At 40.0% G+C, this 19,211-nt stretch overlaps 1 protein-coding gene across 1 annotated transcript in view; it reads right to left on the bottom strand.

Annotated features, from left to right (window-relative positions):
- Positions 1-5,487: 5,487 nt before the first annotated feature.
- The window catches only part of LOC137421235 (uncharacterized), a 33,410-nt gene continuing 19,686 nt past the window's right edge, over positions 5,488-19,211 (bottom strand). The window contains exon 6 of the mRNA XM_068107092.2: positions 5,488-6,414. Coding sequence (XP_067963193.1) covers positions 6,401-6,414 — 14 coding nt within the window. The 3' untranslated portion in view covers positions 5,488-6,400. The remainder of the gene's footprint in view (positions 6,415-19,211) is intronic.

The following is a 19,211-nucleotide window of genomic DNA, read 5'->3' as shown; positions in this document are numbered from 1 at the left end:
AAGCGGTTGATTATGTCTCTGCTACATCTGAAATGATGAAATTTACACTATATTCGTTTAGTGATAGAATGGGTAAGGGAGCTGTTGAAGGTTTTATTCCTGATATGTCAACGGGTACAAATGCAGACCCTGGTTATAGTCAAAGGAAGTCAATGTATAATGATGACGCAAAAGCTGAGAATAGTTTTACCGTAGCAGTACCTCTGAAAGGTATATTTGGATTTTGTGATTATGATAAAGTTTTGTATGGGCTTAAAATTAGATTTCAACTACAAAGGAATGATAATGTAAATAGATTGCTTTTTGGGGTTGAAAATGCTTTTGGAGAAAATAATAAATTTGTTATTAATGATTTGTGTTGGTATATCAGTGAATATACTCCTAATCTTAAAACGGAAGAGATGTTAAATAGAAGACTTAACTCAAAGAAACCGCTAAATGTATCATACCTTAAAAGAAGATGTCAACACGTTAAACTGGAACACACTACCTACACTTGGAATTTGGGTGTTCTTCAAGGAAAGCCACGATACCTCTGGCTCATTTTTTAAAAACCAGATGGAGAGGACGGTACTAATAAGAATAATGCCCTGAGTGATAATGCTAAGGTGAAACAACTTCGGGTTTCTCTTGATGGCACATTTTATCCGCGAGATAGATTGGAAATTGATTGGGAAAAAAATGATTATGCGGAAGCCTACAAGTCCTACCAAAAGGTGTGTGAAAGTAATGGTAATAATGATCCTATTTTGGATATGGTTGCGTTTCAAAAACTTTATACAATCTACGCAATTGACCTGAGTTCTCAAAAGGAAACTATAAAGTCTAATCGAGTGGATACTTCTCTATACATTGAAAGAGGGGAGAGTGAAGAGGTTAATGCATATTGTTTGCTTTTGGAGGAAACAGAATTACAGATTAATACAGATAATGGTGTTATGATTAATATCACATAGGTTTTTTCTCATAAATAAATGGTTGGGGTATATGTTAATCAAATCAATCTTAATAAATTAACATCTTGTATTCAAAATCAAAAGCCTTGTATTATTAATGTTAATACAATTCAAAGAAAAGGAGCTGTAAGAATTGATGTTTTACTCACACACACACAAGTAAAAACACTAAATGATGTTGGATCACTTAAAATTAAAATGACAAAACCTATGTTAAAGAAATATTCAATAGACGAGTCAAGAGGAGGATTTCTCCCGTTTCTAATTCCTTTATTTGCTGGTTTAAGTGCGGCGGGAGCATTGACTGGTGGTATTTCAGCAGCGGTAAAAACTGCTAACGAAAGGAAGGCACAACTAAAAGCTCAAAAAGAATTGGAAAGACATAACAAGGAGTTGGAGAAACAAATTAGTGGAAGTGGTGTAATTGTAGATTTTGCTCAAAAACTTGAAAGTCTACCTGATAAAGCTAGATTGTTGGTTGGAGATATGCTTTCCTCTATCGCTCAAGCGGGTGTTAAACTAACTAAACGGGGTAATGGATTGTATCTTTCTCATAAATAAATGGATAAATGGTTTAAACAATTTGGAAAGAATACAACGTCAAATATAGAACTAGCTAAGTATTGTAAAACACTAAAAATTGATAATGTGGTTATTTGTATGAGAGATGAATTAATACATATAAATAAGAATACAAAGAATATTATTATGAATTTAGACACACAGAATGGTTCTCATTGGGTTTGTATTCATAATAGTCAGGATAAATATTATTTTGATAGTTATGGTATGCCACCACCTGTTGAAGTAATACAATTCTTACAGAATGGTGTTTATCAAACATTTCAAGTTCAAGAAATTAATTCTAAATGTTGTTGTCAATTATGTTTATATGTATTATTTCAACTCAACAATAATGAAAATTTTTATGATATCATTTTTAATCTAATATAAATGACTTATGTTGGAAAAGATGGTTCTATCTTTGGAAAATCCTCTCAGGATATTGATTTATCAAATTATTATACAAAGGCACAGGCTGAACGACAAAAATATAGTGTAAGTAAAAATATTAATATGAAGAATACTTATAAATTAATCAATTATCCAAACCCTACAGATGTGAATGACTTAATTAGATTAAGTGATTTATCACAATATATATTTTTAAAGAAAACAGCACGTTTTGTTAAACAAGTAAAATTTACAACCACAACACCTGGTTATACTGACCATACACCTTTCCTCATTGAATTTAACTACCTGCTTACAATTGAATTTTATAAAGAAGGACATATAGTTAATATGCGAATTAATAAATGGGGGTATGATATGCCTGATTTAGGGTATAATTGGTCTTTTTCAATAAACATAGAAGACCTACATGATTTTAATCAGTCTCGTAAAGAAGAATATTATCCACTTGGTGAGGATAAGGATTTATGTGGAAGTACAATTAATAAACAACAAATACATGGTTTTAAGAAAAGAAAAATATATGATAGTATAGCGATGGTTAGCATGACAAAGAAGGAAGGTCATGAGATAAGGATAGAAAGCCAAGGAATACAAACCAATTTGGTAGTGGGAAGATGGGGTGGTATTACCTGTCATAATATTAATCTCACATATATTTCTGATACATAAATGGCAGGAAGAAGACTACAAGAGAATTATAATTTTTGTATTCAAGGATACCTACAAGAAAAGGGTGCTCGGTATTACACACCTTATGATTTGGAGCATATACATGGGAATTTTGTCATTAAAAACTGGCCTTATACTGATATTGTTAAACCCACAAATAGAGACTTGTTTAAAATATTAAATAAAAATGAACTTCTCAAAGTTATGAAATATAAAACTCTTTTAGAAATCGTCAACAAATCTTATTGGTATCCTATTATGAGAAAAATAATTATAGATACAAGAATATCTCAAAATCCAGATGAGTATATGTATAATATTCTTTGGGGTTCAAACTCAAGGGTAGCAAGGGATGAGGAAGGAGTTGAAGAAGAGAAGGAGGAAAGAGAGAAAAAGGAGAAGGAGGAAAGGGAGAGGGAGGAGAAGGAGGAGAGGGAGAAAAAGGAGGAGGAGAGGGAGAAAAAGGAGAAGGAGGAAGGAGAGAAAAGGGAGAAGGAGGAAAGAGAGAAAAAGAAGAAGGAGGAGAGGGAGAAAAAGGAGAAGGAGGAGAGGGAGGAAAGGGAGCAAAGAGAGAGGGAGGAAAAATATAAAAAGATGGAAATCAGTGAGATTCGTAAAAGATTGAGTGTATTACAGCAAATAAATCGATCTCAACGCACCGAAGAGGAAATTAAAGAATTAACAACTCTTATGAAGATAATGGTTTCAAAAATAACGTCAATGTCTTCAATTTCAGGGAGGAGATTTAAACGTGAAAGTGGTGAAGAAGAAGAAGAAGAAGAAGAAGAAGGAAAAGATTATGTGATTGAAGATGTTGGTGTCATTGACTTTAGTTAGTTTTTATTTGTAAATAAATGGAGGAGAGAGTGAAGGCATTCCTTAGGATTCTTTATGTTTTAAAAATTAAGATAGAAATGTATATGTTAAAAACCAAAAAGGTTTTGATACTCTGTCGGAATTTTTCTGATAAATAAATATGAGTTATTGTCTCAAATGTAAAAAGAAAACTAAATCTAAAAATATCTCTTATGTTAAAGCTAAAAATAATAGAGTTTATCAAAAAGGAATATGTCAAGTGTGTGGCTCTAAAAAGTGCCAATTCATCTCACCTAAAAGAGGAGGAGATATACAAAAGTTTCTGTCAGGAAGTAAATTTACAACAACTGGAATTCCAGGGGAATTACACCTTCCAGGGTATTCTTTCTGTGGTCCAGGAACAAACCTGGATAAAAGATTAGATGAGGCTGACAATCCTAAACCTTGGTCTAAACCTACAAATAGGGTTGACGAAGTGTGTATGAAGCATGATATTGCTTATGGGAAAACCACTACGTTGACTGAAAAACATAAAGCCGACAGCGAAATGTTGTATAATTTGTCTTTGATACAAAATCCAACGTTGAGAGAGAAAGTTGATAGGTTTATTGTGAGAAATTTGATAAATGCTAAATTGAAACTTGGTCTTGGTTATTCCTCAAAAAACTATTAGGCTCTAATGATGTCATCAAGACTGAGGAGCTTTTGGCTGAAGAATTACACAAACCTATAATCACAAAGTTTAAAAGAAGGAAGGTTTATTCTAAATACACCGACCACATATGGTCCGCTGATTTAATTGAATTGAATAATGACAGGGGATACAGGTATGCTTTAACCGTTATTGATTTGAGGAGTAGATTTGCCTGGGTTGTCCCTTTAAAAAATAAAAGGGGGTGATACTTTAATGTTAGCCTTTAAGCTAATATTTGATCGGGATAAAAGGAAACCAAAGAAGTTATGGACTGATGAGGGAACAGAGTTCTATAACAAAATATTCATGAAATTTCTTAAGGGGAAGGGTTTTAAATTATACAGCACCTTTAATGAAGGAAAGGCAGTTGTTATTGAGCGTTTTAATCGTACTTTAAAAGAGAAATTATATAAAAAATTCACACAACTCGGTTCTCAAAAATGGGTGTATTTAATTCAGGATATTGTAGATAATTACAATAATACAGTTCATTCATCAACAAAATCAAAACCATTGGAAACATTTACAAAATTAGAATATGAAAAGGAGATTAATTTGAGAAAGCCCAAGTTTAAAGTTGGTGATATTGTAAGAATATACAAATGGAAAAGTCATTTTGAGAAAGGTTATACACAAAAATGGACTCGTGAATTATTTAAAATCATTGATGTAATGGATACAGTCCCTTGGACCTACAAATTATATGATTTAAATGGAGAAGAAATCTTGGGTTCATTTTACTCGCAAGAATTACAAAAAACACAAGTAAGCAGATAATACCCTTGAAAATAATAAATAAATAAATAAAATGTAATGGGGATACGTTTTTAAATCTGTGAACCCCAAACACAGAATCCCACAACTTTTTAGTTGGGGCTTAACTTTTGTGTGTGTATAATGGGGATACGTTTTTAAATCTGTGAACCCCAAACACAGAATCCCACAACTTTTCAGTTGGGGCTTAACTTTTGTGTGTGTGTGTATGTGTGAGTGAGTCATAATAATATACAAACCCTAACCCAACCCCATCCCTAACCCAACCCCATCCCTAACCCAAACCCATCCCTAACCCAACCCCATCCCTAACCCAACCCCATCCCCAACCCAACCCCATCCCTAACCCAACCACCCCACCCCCAACCCCATCCCTAACCCAACCCATCCCTAACCCTCACATTCAAAATCCCAACCCTAACCCAATCCCATCCCTAACCCAACCCCAACCCTAACCCTCACATTCAAAATCCCAACCCTAACCCAACCCCATCCCTAACCCACCCCATCCCTAACCCTCACATTCAAAATCCCACCCAAACCCTAACATAATCTTTCTTTTCTTCTTTTTTTTAAATACGTATTTCTTTTTTTTTTTTTCCTCTTCCTCCAATTCTGTCTTTCAAGGCTTTCAAGTTTGAAGAAGTAGAAATGGGAAGAAAGAATTTTCCAGCATTTTCTTCCTCGAACTTTCTTGATATTGCTTAAATCAAGCGTCATTAAACAAAGAACATTGTTCATTGCTTTAGAATGCAAAGAGTCTCCAAGATGGACCCCACAGGTAGAGTCTCCAAAATAAAACCAACTTTCCAAGTTCCCAAGGTATAACCACATTCCTGTTGAGCCTCCAAGATAGGTATCACATTCCGAGTCATCAAAACAAAACCCCCATTCCGAGTCTCCAAAAATATAACCATCTTTCCAAGTCTCCAAGGTAGAACCACAATTTTCAGAAATATTGGGGGTTTCCGTGATAAGTCTCACATAGTATAACTGCGGACCATCAGGGAAAACTTCCCTTTCCCAATTTTTTAGGGTTTCTATGATGTGTCTCACATAGTATAACTGCGGACCATCAGGGAGAACTCTCCTTGCCCAATTTTTTAGGGTTTCTATGATGTGTCTCACATAGTATAACTGCGGACCATCAGGGAGAACTCTCCTTGCCCAATTTTTTAGGGTTTCTATGATGTGTCTCACATAGTATAACTGCGGACCATCAGGGAGAATTCCCGTTTCCCAATTTTCAGAAATTTGTGGGTCTCCAATGTATGACTTGTATTCTGACTCATCAAGGTAGAACTTGTTCAGTGGGTTTTGTTTTGATAACTCACAACAAGTATCATCATGGTAAAACTCTTTTTCAGGATTTTGTGGATCTACAAGGTATAACTCTTTGACTGGATCATCAAGGTAGAACTCGTTCTGGGGGTCTTGGTTGTTCAAAAAGTCTTCAAACAAAAAAATAACTTCATCCCAAGTTGTGTTAAAAGCAGAATTTTCATTTCGTATCTCAGATACAATTTCCTGTGAAAGAAAATAACAATGTATTAATTTAATACAATATTTTTATTTGTATAAATCAAGCTCTATGAATATTAAAATAAACTTTGTTAACTCTTACACGAGTCTCATCTAAAAAAAAAAAAAAAAAAAAAAAAAATTAAATAAATAATTAATTAAATAAATAAATAAATAAACAAACAAACTTACCTCCATTGATAAGAGGTTCGAGTCCAGTTCATCAATCTGAAGGTTGAGTTCTACACAGGTAGTAGGACTCCAAGGAATAGCAAAGTTATCCCATTCCATTTCGGCATAGTAGTCCATTCTCAAGTGAAGCAGAAAGCGTTTGAAAAAGCCTGTGTGGTCGGTGCCTTTTATAAGGACTGGGTGTGTGATTTCCTGTGGAAATTCCCTGGGCGTGTCTTAACTGGAAATGATGTGATGGGAATTCCCTGAAAATGATGTAATGTATTACCTGGAAATGATACAATGCTAAAGAGTTTATAAAGTGGGTGGGGCTTAGCAAAAGTGGGTGGGGCTTAGCAAAAGTGGGCGGGGCTTCGCAAAAAGTGGGCGGGCTTACCAAAAAGTGGACGGAGCTTAACAAAAGGTGGACAGAGCCTACCAAAAAGTGTGTGGCACTGGAGGCGCTCAAACAAGAACATTGAGGGAGGTTTACCATTTTATCTTAGCTCAGTTAAAATATCTTAATAACGAACCAAACTCAAACATATTTTTTGTTAATATATTAGATGGTGAAGAGAGTGGCAAGAGAATTAAATTATTTCCCACGCATAAACAAATATTTGTAGGGTCGTTGTTTGAGTGGGCCAAAGATGATTCACCAGATGATATTAAGAGTAAAAGGTTAAAAGGTCCATAAGGTCAGAAGGATCACAGGTTCACACAGAAGGACCATTGTTTAAGTGGTCTAATGAATAAGGATAACATGTCAAAAGGTTAGAAGGTTCGTAAAGAACAGGGTGAGAGAAATAGAGGTGTTTAGGGGCAATGAGGGAGGGGAAAAATTAACATGTAAGTCAATGGGAAAATGAGAGTGTCCCAGAAGCAACATATATACACTACTGAGGTGTGCCAGGAGGAAACCTTTGCTGTCCAGAAAGAACATCAGCGCAAGACTAAAGTTTGCCAATGAACACCTAGGCAAAGACCAGCACTTCTGGAACAATGTGCTCTGGACAGATGAGTCAAAGGTAGCGCTATTTGGCCACGGTACCAGAAGACATGTTTGGCGAAAACCAAAGACAGCATTTGACCACAAGAACCTGATACGAACTGTAAAGCATGGTGGTGGAAATATTATGGTTTGGGTCAGCTTTGCTGCATCAGGGCCTGGGCAGCTCACCATCATAGAATCCACAATGAATTATTCATTGTACCAGAGGGTGCTTGAGGATAATGTGAGGTCATCTGTCGGAAAGTTGAAGCTCAACCGAAGGTGGACCTTGCAACATGACAATGACCCTAAACATACCAGTAAATCCACCAAGGAATGGATGAAAAGCAAGAAATGGAGGGTTCTGGAATGGCCAAGTCAAAGCCCGGATCTAAATCCCATCGAGATGTTGTGGGGGGATTGCAAACGAGCTGTGCATGCAAGAAACCGCTCAAACATTGATTGGTGGTCTCGTCTCTTCAAAGCTGTCCATGTGCGCACGCTTTCGAAGTTAAGTAACTTTTCACAATTGTGTTTTTGTCGAAACTGTATCTTTCTCTCGGTGTATGTCCCTATTGGGGTGTCCTTAATAGTATTCTTGGTGTTGGTTTTTCATACCTGTGTACAGAATCGTCGGTCTTTCGTATCGCGTATTCTGCGGCCTAGTGTAGTACTAGGCTACCGTGTCCGACCTTGGCTTGAGGCTTTGTTTTTGTCTCAGGGGTTCTTCGATCGCGCTGCAATTACTTTCTGGTCTCTGTTTTTCCCGATCTTTTCACCCCATACTTCCTTGTTTTAAAATCTCCTCAAAAAAAAAACAACCAAAAAAATATTTCCTTCTCTGTTCTTATTCGTTTATTCGTTGTTCTTATTTGTACGTTCGTTCGTTCTTCGACCACGTTGTGTGTGATCATGTTGTTAAAAAATGTCTAATCTGTCCCCTGAAGAACTGTATTCCGTCATATTCTATAACACCTTTTTCTTCTTCTTCTATAAAAGGATGCTTTCGACTTGCTCACCAAATCTATTCATTCCAAAAAAAAATTCCATCTCTTATAGTGCATCTTTCATTCATTCCCTAAACTCTCCAGCACTCCACCCATCCTTCAGCATCCTCAAACGTATTTTTGACTCGAATGTCTCAAGAAACTCATTTTGCAATAAATGTTCGTTTCCCATTAATCGTACACTTTTCAAAATCCAATCTCACCCCTCCCCTCCAAATCTTCCCCATCACCCCTCCCCTCCAAATCTTCCCCATCACCCCTTCCCTCCAAAACTTCCCCATCACCCCTTCACTCCAAATCTTCCCCATCACCCCTCCCCTTCAAAACTTCCCCATCACCCCTCCCCTCCAAATCTACCCCTTTGCCCCTCCCCTCCAAATCTTCCCCATCACCCATCTCTTTCAAATTTTCCCCCTTGCCCCTCCCCTCCAAATCTTCCCCATCACCCATCCCTTTCAAATCTTCCCCCTTGCCTGTATGTGGAGTTGCCCCATCTTGTTGGAACCATTGCACATCTCGATTCACGCCACGACGTCTCCCAAGTCCCCTCCAGAACTTGTTGAGCACCACAATGTAACGCTCCTGTGACAGTGACTTCACGATGGAGTGGTTGGACCACCGATTCCCTGATCGGCTGATCAGCAGGCGCTGCCTGCCGAGTGGTCTCCGCATTCACCCGATCTGAACCCCCCAGATTTTTATCTCTGGGGGTTCTTGAAGGACCACGTGTATGAGAATCGTCCTCAATCCATTTCTGAACTGAAAGTGGCCATCACCCAGAAGATTCGTGCCATCAGGAAGGAAGAGTGTGTCAGGGTGATTGACAACTTCGCTCGTCGGCTTCAAGTGTGTCTAAGGCGCAAAGTCGGTCATTTGGAACGTGCTCTAATAAATGTATCCTTTGAGCTAGAGACCTCAAATCTTCAGTTTTTTTATTGTTATCATATCAGCTTCCAGGAAATGTAATCTTTTTTGGAGTTTCTTGTCTGAGTAATAAATTATTATCATGTTAATGGGTTCCATCTATCTTGAGACACCCTGTATGATAACACATTAAATCCTATTGCGAGTAAAGTTGGAATAAGTGATGTTGCATTGATGGGTTGACTGACTGCCTGGATGCAACTGAGGTTGTGGATCTACTGATGTACCATCTATTGATGTGGATCCATGATTGAGGTTGTGGATCTACTGATGTACCATCTATTGATGTGGATCCATGATTGAGGTTGTGGATCTACTGATGTACCATCTATTGATGTGGATCCATGATTGAGGTTGTGGATCTACTGATGTACCATCTATTGATGTGGATCCATGATTGAGGTTGTGGATCCACTGATTTACCATCAATTGATGTGGATCCATGATCGAGGTTGTGGATCCGTCGTTTGGAGAGGTCCTGGGCTGAAAGGATTGAAACCTCGACGGTAGAACGGTGCCCAGCTGATGATCCATGCAGTCGGGAAACGAGCCAATTGCTTACAGGTTAAGGTGCTTACTTTAGGTAAGGGAACTATGTTTTGAGGTTTACAATTTAAATAAAGTTGAATATGGGATGTTGTGAAATTAACATCATTTACAGCAAATCCTTCAAATTATTTATATTTAAGTTCAGGAACAAACGATACTGTACAATTAATTAAATGCGTTTTTAAATAAGAATTGAAAAAGAGAAATAAGAGTTGAAAATCATAAGAGATAGAATTGTGAGAAACAAAAATAGAAAAACAAGGTGTGTGTGTGTGTGTGTGTGTGTGTGTGTGTGTGTGTGTGTGTGTAATTGTGAGGAGCAGAAAAAGAAAAAAAAACGAGATGTGTGTGTGTGTAATTGTGAGGAGCAGAAATTTAAAAAACGAGATGTGTGTGTGTGTTTGTGTGTGTGTGTGTAATTGTGAGGAGCAGAAATAAAAAAACAAGATGTGTGTGTGTGTGTGTAATTGTGAGGAGCAGAAAAAAAAAAAAATGAGATGTGTGTGTGTGTGTGTGTGTGTGTGTGTGTAATTGTGAGGAGCAGAAATTTAAAAAACGACATATGTGTGTGTGTGTGTGTAATTGTGAGGAGCAGAAAAAAAAAAAACAAGATGTGGGTGTGTGTGTGTGTGTGTGTGTGTGTGTGTGTGTGTGTGTGTGATTGTCAGGAGCAGAAATTTTAAAAAACGAGATGTGTGTGTGTGTGTGTGTGTGTGTGTGTGTGTGTGTGTGTGTGTGTGTGTGTGTGTGTCAGGAGCATAAACAAAAAAAACGAGATGTGTGTGTACCGGGTTTCAAAGATAGTACATGTATGTGTGTAATGTTGTGTACAATATGTAAAAATTAAAATTACTAATCCCATCCCCTCCTTCAACGCTAATGTTATTCTCCCCCCCCCCCCCCCCTCCACCCCCCTTCTAAACTATCGCTTCCCCCTATGGCTAATGCTGTTGTGCCCCATCCGTGTGTGTGTGTGTGTGTGTGTGTGTGTGTGTGTGTGTGTGTGTGTGTGTGTGTGTGTGTGTGTGTGTGTGTGTGTGTGTGTGTGTTGCTCAAATTAACTTTTGTGTGTTGTTTATAGTGTTCATGAGACTCCTGAAAATACACACTTCGCAGTGTGAGCAAAGAACAGTCATCTCCAGTAATAGGAATAATGTAGAAAATAAACATCACACGAGCTTTTCCCTCTCTTTTTATTCCAAAAGAACACTAAATATGGACAATCGTTAAAAAATAATTCACAAATTGAAAACGCCAAGGAAAACATTGTGTATTGTAAAGCAAATCTTTTAGTAAAGTCAAACAAATACAGGAGTGATCAATCCTTTTATCAACTTTTTACACCACTCAATCTCCGTAATGAACATCTTACCTCCACAGACAGTAAAGTGAGATATAATAAACAATTTGTTCCATATCAAACGCTAACTAGGTACACACGTGTGTTCTGGTCACTGGTAACGCGAACCCACCGCCCAACAGTCGCTTGTAAAGCGTCGTGGAATAACCAACTCTCAGCTGCCGCTTCACCCCAACATACAATAACATCGAAACATATCAATGTTTGTATTGCTATGATTTACGGGACATGATCAATGTGGTGACATGTCAATAGTTCTCACTTCAATCAGATGTGCAGAGCTTGGTGAATAATAAACTTCATTAAGACTCCCATAAAACGATACTTTGCTGTCCATTGTTTTAATGCTTATCTTCAATATCGGAGTTATTTGGTCTCCTTTCTATCTCCCTGGTTCTGTGTTCGGAAATAACACTCGGTGGCATCATGGTCCGAGCGTTCACTCATTTTGGGGGTGGCAGTTCAATTCCTACCCTGCTCCAGTCATACCAAACACTCAAATTGGCACATGCTACTTCCTCACTTGATGCTCAAGATTTGCAAAATTATATTCTCTCTCCCTTTTGCACCTGCAGCAAAGTTCCAGAACAAAAATAGTGCATGAACAACAAACCCCAAAGGCCAGCATCCAGGTGGAGAAGAAATTCCAACTTAAGAGAAAAGCGACATCATAGAAGATGTTTTGATGCTGCTTTTCTCTCCACATTTGGTGGATAAATTCAAGAGAAATCCTCTCCTCCCCATGGACATCAACATATGGGGTTCGTCCACATTCTATCATACCAGGGTAGGGATCGAACCACTGAACCAAATTTAAGGATCCTGGATTTGTGGTTGGTTATATATATATACATATATATATATATATTGGAGCGAGTGTTTGTGATTAATAATACTGATTATGTATGTACAGGAATGTATGCCCGTTCTTCACCCTTTGGTTGGACAACTAACCTGACGCCACCCACAATTGTAACCTGAAATACCTAACCCAAAGTTTCCAGAAAACCCAAAAGACCACCACACCCCCCTGCTCTACCCCCCCCACCCCCCCCCCCCCCCCACCCCAAAAGATTTAAAAGACCCTGAGGACACAAAATACCCCAAGGATCCTAAATACCCCAAAATACCCTGAAGACTGAAAAGACTCAGAGGAACCAAAACACCCCGAGCACCCAAAAGACCCTGAATACCCAAAATACCCCAAAAACTGAAAAGACCCCCCTCCCCAAGACTGAAAAGACCCCCCCGCCCAAGACTGAAAAGACCCCCAAGACACAAAAGACATTAAAGACCCTGAAGACCACAAGACTCAAAAGACTAAAAAGACCACAAACACTGAAAAGACCCCAAATACTCTTAAAAACCCCGAAGAACCAAAAGACCCCAACTACCCCCAAAACCCCAATAGACGTCAAAGACCTAAAATACCCAGAAGACCCAAAATACCCAAAAGAACCTTAAATACCCCAAAGACCAAAAGATGCAAAAGACCCAAAAAAAACCAGAAGAACGAAAAGACCCCGAACACCCAAAAGACCCCGAAAACTGAAAAGACCTCAAAGACCAAAAAGGCCCCAAAGATCCAAAAGACCCTTAAAGTGGAACCCAAAAGAACCAATGGATCCAAAATACCCCAAGGACACCCAAAAGAGCCCGAGGATTTTTTTCTTTTTCTGAAAACAATTGAAAATCATTAATCACGGTCTGAGTGGGTGCGGGGGGGGGGGGGGGGGGTGGAGGTGGGAATGGCGTGGGTATTGTTAGCTAGGGTGATGGTGACTCACAGCATAATGCTGGTAGTTCGGCAGAGATGGTGTTACATATTTGTGCGACGGTTGTTTCTTCCGCTTTGTCGTGGGGTTGGCATCCTCTCTCAATTGTGGCGGATAACCATAAGATCTAGCCATCTGTTATTTCATAACAGTGCCCTATTAAATGTTGCGAACACAAAACGAATATTTGTAGGCCCAATCCACACTCAGGTATTTCGGACAAATCTTGTCCAATTTATAGCAACTCTCGGATATTTCGGCCATTTGTGATTGACGTAGTATGAAACCATCTCAGTTTATATTACTACAACCACAAAGGACGCATTTTGTAGAAATTTTGTACAAAAAAAGACCCGGCATATTTGTAGAAATTTGAAAAGTATTCGCTGCTTGAGTTAAATCATACCACGATGTAACCCGTAAACAATACATAAGTGGTGATCGTCTTCCTGGTGCGACGTCGGCTAATCGTGAGGAAGAAGATTTCAGCTTTTAATTATCCACTTTATCGCAAATTATCCACTTTATAAATAGGCAATCGGAAAAAGACACATATCTATTTTTTGAGGCATCAAGGGATAGATTAGCGTTGAGGTGGTCTGAGCTTTTAGGGTCCCCTTTAAAGACACAAAAGACCAAAAAATGCATTAGGCCAAGATTTCAGACTTTGGCACACTCACAAGGCTGTACCGTTGAATAAACTGTTTCAACCCGCCATTTTAACAGGCTTTTCTACGAGTATATTATAAAGTTCTTTCTATCCACTGACTCACTAACTGATTGATATTAATGTTCGGTACCTTCCGGGTGTCAAAGAAAACTGAAATTTGGTGTGCCGACGGACAGCGAAGACGGTACACCGTTTCTTTTCCAAAACCAAAACAGTTTCTTTCACCCATTCTGCTCCCTGGTTTACCCCTGAACTCCGCCTGATGAAAACTCGTGCTCGCCAACTTGAAAGACTCCGCAATAAAACAGGTCTCACAGTTCACTCCCAAGCCTACAAGGACCACCTACAACACTACAAAGATGCCCTCTCCCACGCCCGCTCCGCCTACTACTCTCAAATTATCCACTCTGGCTCCGGAAACCCAAAAGCACTCTTCTCGACAATAAACAAACTCCTCCGCCCCCTGGACACCACCACCCAGTCATTCACAGTAGACAACTGCATCTCCTTCCTTTCTTTCTTCCAACGCAAAATTGACAACATCTACAACAGCTTGACCACCGCCGCACCCGTTCCCCCTCCAACCACCTGTCCCCCCTTATCCTGCCTTCCCCTGTCTCAATTCTCCCCAGTCTCCCCTACTGACCTCTCTGAACTCCTCATAGGAATGAAAACTGCCACCTGCACTCTTGACCCCATCCCCTCCAGCTTTGTCAAGGCCTCCCTTCCTGCTCTCTCTCCACTTATCATTGCAACAATAAACTCCTCCCTGTCTACAGGCATCGTCCCACCATCCCTCAAAATTGCTGCTGTTACCCCCATTCTAAAAAAACCTGGTCTAAACCCTGACACCCTAAACAACTTCAGACCCATCTCCAACCTACCCTTTCTGTCGAAAGTTTTGGAACGCGCTGTAGCCACTCAACTCAAACATCACCTCTCTGCCAATAACCTGTATGAAACATTCCAATCCGGATTCCGCTCCAACCACAGTACTGAAACTGCTCTCCTCAAAATCACCAACGACCTTCTCCTCTCCTCTGACGCTGGCAACCTCAACATTCTCGTCCTCCTCGACCTCAGCGCTGCCTTTGACACCATCGATCACACCATCCTCCTCACCCGACTTGAATCCACCTTTAACGTCACCGGCACTGCCCTCTCTTGGATTAAATCATACCTCTCTGACAGACGCCAGTTCATCTCCATCAATAACTGCAAATCCCCCACTGCTCCCCTCCCCCAAGGTGTCCCCCAAGGTTCAGTTCTTGGTCCCCTCCTCTTCATCCTTTACCTGTCCCCTCTCGGTCACTTAATCCGCCGTCATGGTCTCCAATTCCACTGCTTCGCCGATGACATCCAGCTTTTCATCTCCACCAAGTCTGTCTCCACCGACACCCACTCTATCCTGACAAACTGCATCTCTGAAATAAAATCCTGGCTTCAAATCAACTTCCTCAAACTTAACTGTGATAAATCTGAAATAATCATCATTGGCCCAAAAACGCTCACAAAATCCACCCATAACTTTGCCCTCAACATCGACGGTATCCCAGTATCCACCTCCCCTCTCATCCGGAATCTTGGCGTCATCTTTGACCAAACCCTCTCCTTCGACAAATACACTAAACAGATCACAAAGACAGCCTTCTTTCACCTGAAAAACATCGCCCGTCTCCGCTCATCCCTCTCCTCCATGGCTGCAGAAACCCTCATCCACGCCTTCATCACCTCCCGTCTGGACTACTGCAATAGCCTCCTCTATGGTTCACCCTCAACAATCACCAATAAACTCCAATACATTCAGAACTCCGCTGCCCGTCTACTCACCCATTCCGGGACCCGTGACCACATCACCCCCGTCCTTTACAAGCTTCACTGGCTCCCCATCTCCCAGAGAATCCAGTACAAAATCCTCCTCTTGACCTACAAAGCCCTCCATAACCTGGCCCCATCCTACCTGGCTGACCTCCTCTCCAGACACACTCCCACCCGCAATCTCCGCTCTGCTGGTACCAACCTCCTGACCCCCCCCCCCCCCCCCCATCCGGACCAAATTCAGATCCTGGGGGGACAGGGCCTTCTCCATCGCTGCTCCCACCCTCTGGAACTCACTACCTCACACCATCAGAGACTCCTCCTCACTCACCACATTCAAAACATCACTCAAGACCCACCTGTTCAGCACTGCATTCAACATTCAACCCACAGCATTTAACCCCTGACTATCACTTCTCCTTCTCCCTCCTTTTGCTTTAAATATTTCCCTATTGATTCTTGTCTTTTTGCAATTGTTGTTTTCATGTTTTGTTATGCATTATGTTTTGCACTCTGTCAAAGCGCCTTTGGGCTTCATGAAAAGCGCTATACAAAATAAATGAATTATTATTATTATTACACCGGGAAAAAATCACTGAACCATTGGAAAGCGTCCGTAAAAGAAAATTTACATTAAAAACCTCTATCGATATCTAGCATTTGAAAATTATAATTTCTATAACTGTTAACTGTGAAATAAACATGACAATACTATCTGTAAAGGAAAAAAAAAGAAAAAGCGTCCAGAAATGAAAATTTATTTTTAAAAACCGTAAAAGTATTAGTCTTATAAAAACCTCAATCAATATCTAGCATTTCAAAATTGTAATTTTTAGCTCACCCGGAACTTAGTTACGGGGAGCTAATAGGATGGCGCGTCGTCCGTCCATCAGTCCGTAAACACTTTAAACTTCTTCTCCGAAACGACTGATGGGATTGTGACCAAACTTGGCACAAATTATATTTGTTATGTTGCATCTCAAGTTTGATCGCGGCATAAAAAAAATCAAAAAATCGGGGGTCTAAGGAGGTCTACTGGGGGTCAAAGTGGATCCATTTTAACCCCCCAAAATAGGCATTTGCTTTTTCCTCTGAAACTACACACACGCTTTCGATGAAACTTGACCACAACTTTCACCCGTGATGTAGTTTATTCACAGAATTTAAAAATCGGGCCCTACCGGGAACTACAGTCCCCCCAATAGGTATTTTCCCCTCCCCCCAATAGGTATTTCCTTTCTTCTCAGAAGCTACACATCCAATTCCGATGAAATTTGACCACAACATTCCATTCATTCATTAAACACACAACACCCAAAAGGCATTTTTTGTTTGTTTGTTTAAAGTGTTCTGATTACTTTAGTATGAATCTACATGCTGCCTTGTCTTCGAGCAACCATTGAAATTGGTTTAAAATGCTGTGATACTGTTTAAAATAGCTTTAGTCAGTGTAGTACACTGCTTTTTCCTACCAGGAGAGCACCCAGGGGTATTGCCCCTATTTTTACAACTGTAAACTGCGAAATAAAACCCTCAATTAAACTTTACGTGAAAAAAACATGTAAATGCATCCATAAAAAAAACAACCCAAAAGCCTACATCTAGCAGGAAGGATGTCGTTGATGCTTGCCTATAATCAGAGAGCTTCTATTTATTATTTACCTACGTGCTTATTGTTTATAAGGTGTAAGCATACCCCACTAGTGTGTGTGTGTTCGTGTTTATATATATATATATATATACAGACTTGGCATTTAATATGGAATTTTTTTTTTTCTTGACTTGGGTTTACTTTCTGAACTCAGTATATCAATCTGGTGAGTTTATTTTACCCTTCGGTGATGTCTTTGTTGAAAGAACCATGTCACTGATTGTCTTTCGCAGCAAGAAGTCAATAACAGGATTATATCACAGGTGGCGTGACAAAATGTAAGGACAGGTACATTTGACGATTGGCTTCACAATCGGGTATATAAGGCTTGTTGCGTTCTGTATTAGTGGAAAACAACTGCTGCACGTCTATAAAAGTTATTTCCGCTTCCTCTGGAGATGGTCCGTCACCTTGACAATGCTGTTTGTCATGGAGTGGTGGCTTTGCGAAATTCTGGCATGAAACAGCGTGCTATTGCTCGGCAGTATGGCATCACTCAAGGTCAGGTGTCAAAGATCCTGAAACAAAATGCTCAGAGGGGTGTCCCTACTCCAATACCGAGGCCAGGACATCCACGCAGAACCACAAGGAGAGATGATCGCCAGCTGCACCGGTTAGTCTGCAATGGCCGTACCAAGTCAGCTAATCGGCTTAGGGCTGAGTGGCAGCAACTGACAAATGTGCCTGTATCCAGAAGGCTAGTCAACCAATGACTGGTTCAAGCAGGCTATCGTGCCAGGCGTCCCCTGAGAAAGCCACGCCTGACCAGACAACACAGCCAGCGCCGATTGCAGTGGGCCAGAGAGCACCGTCAATGGCAGCTAGGACACTGGAATCATGTGACCTTCAATGAAGAGTCTAGATTTCTGATCTATCGTCAAGATGGCCGCGTCCGAGTGTGCAGACAAGTGCATGAAGCCCACAACGAAGATTGTATAGTGCCAAGAGTCCAAGCTGGAGGTGGTGGGGTGACCGTTTGGGTTGCTTTTCAAGCAGGGGGCAAAACTGACCTGGTTGTTCTGAATGGAAACCTGAACCAGTTCAAGTACAGGGTCATTCTGGAAGAAACATTGCTTCCATTTGCTCGTGCAGCCTTTCGAGGAAACTGTCTTCCAAGATGACAATGCACGGCCTCATCGTGCTTGCATGATCCAACACTTTCTTGCTGACCGTGGTGTGGAGCATATGGAGTGGCCTGCCATGTCCCCGGATATGAATCCGATAGAGAACTTGTGGGCAGAATTAACGCGTCAAATCGACAACTTGGACCAGCAGCCGACCTCTGTGCGTGAATTGCAGCAGGCTATTGTCACTGCATGGCAAGCGATTCCTGTCCAAACCTTGGCAAATCTCGTGAACAGCATGCCTCGACGTGTACGTGCTCTCCTGAATGCTCGTGGGGGTTACACGAAGTACTGCACTGTAATTTTACACTCCGTAATCCCAGTCATAATTTAGCTTTTGTTTTTGTTGAAAATTTTTTTTTGGCTAATGTGGAAAATAAAGAGATACTTCTGGAAAACGTACAGAAGTTTAACACAGTACTGTCCGTGAATTGAGTTCGATATCAGTTCACATCACTTTCAAGGATCAATTTATTTGCTTCGAAATGTCAAATGTGGTTTTTGTTTCTTTTAAAGGTCACATTAACAAAATCTAGAATAATTTCAACATAATTCCAATGAACTTTTGGTTCTAAGTCATCTTGAAAAGTAAGTTCACCCCCACAAAAAAAATATTCCACATTAAATGCCAAGTCTGTATATATTTTATATATATATATATATATATAAACAGGATTATAAATAACCAATTGATACATGTGAGAAAATTACACGGCCAGATAAGAAATTGAACCCAGGTCCTCCAGTGAAATGTACCAGTGCT

This window comes from Myxine glutinosa, chromosome 2, assembly GCF_964187855.1.
Source record: "Myxine glutinosa chromosome 2, kmMyxGlut1.1, whole genome shotgun sequence".
In the NCBI taxonomy this organism is placed as follows: Eukaryota; Metazoa; Chordata; class Myxini; order Myxiniformes; family Myxinidae; genus Myxine; species Myxine glutinosa.
Note: the sequence above shows the minus strand (reverse complement) of the source record. Positions and strands in the feature narration are given on the sequence as shown.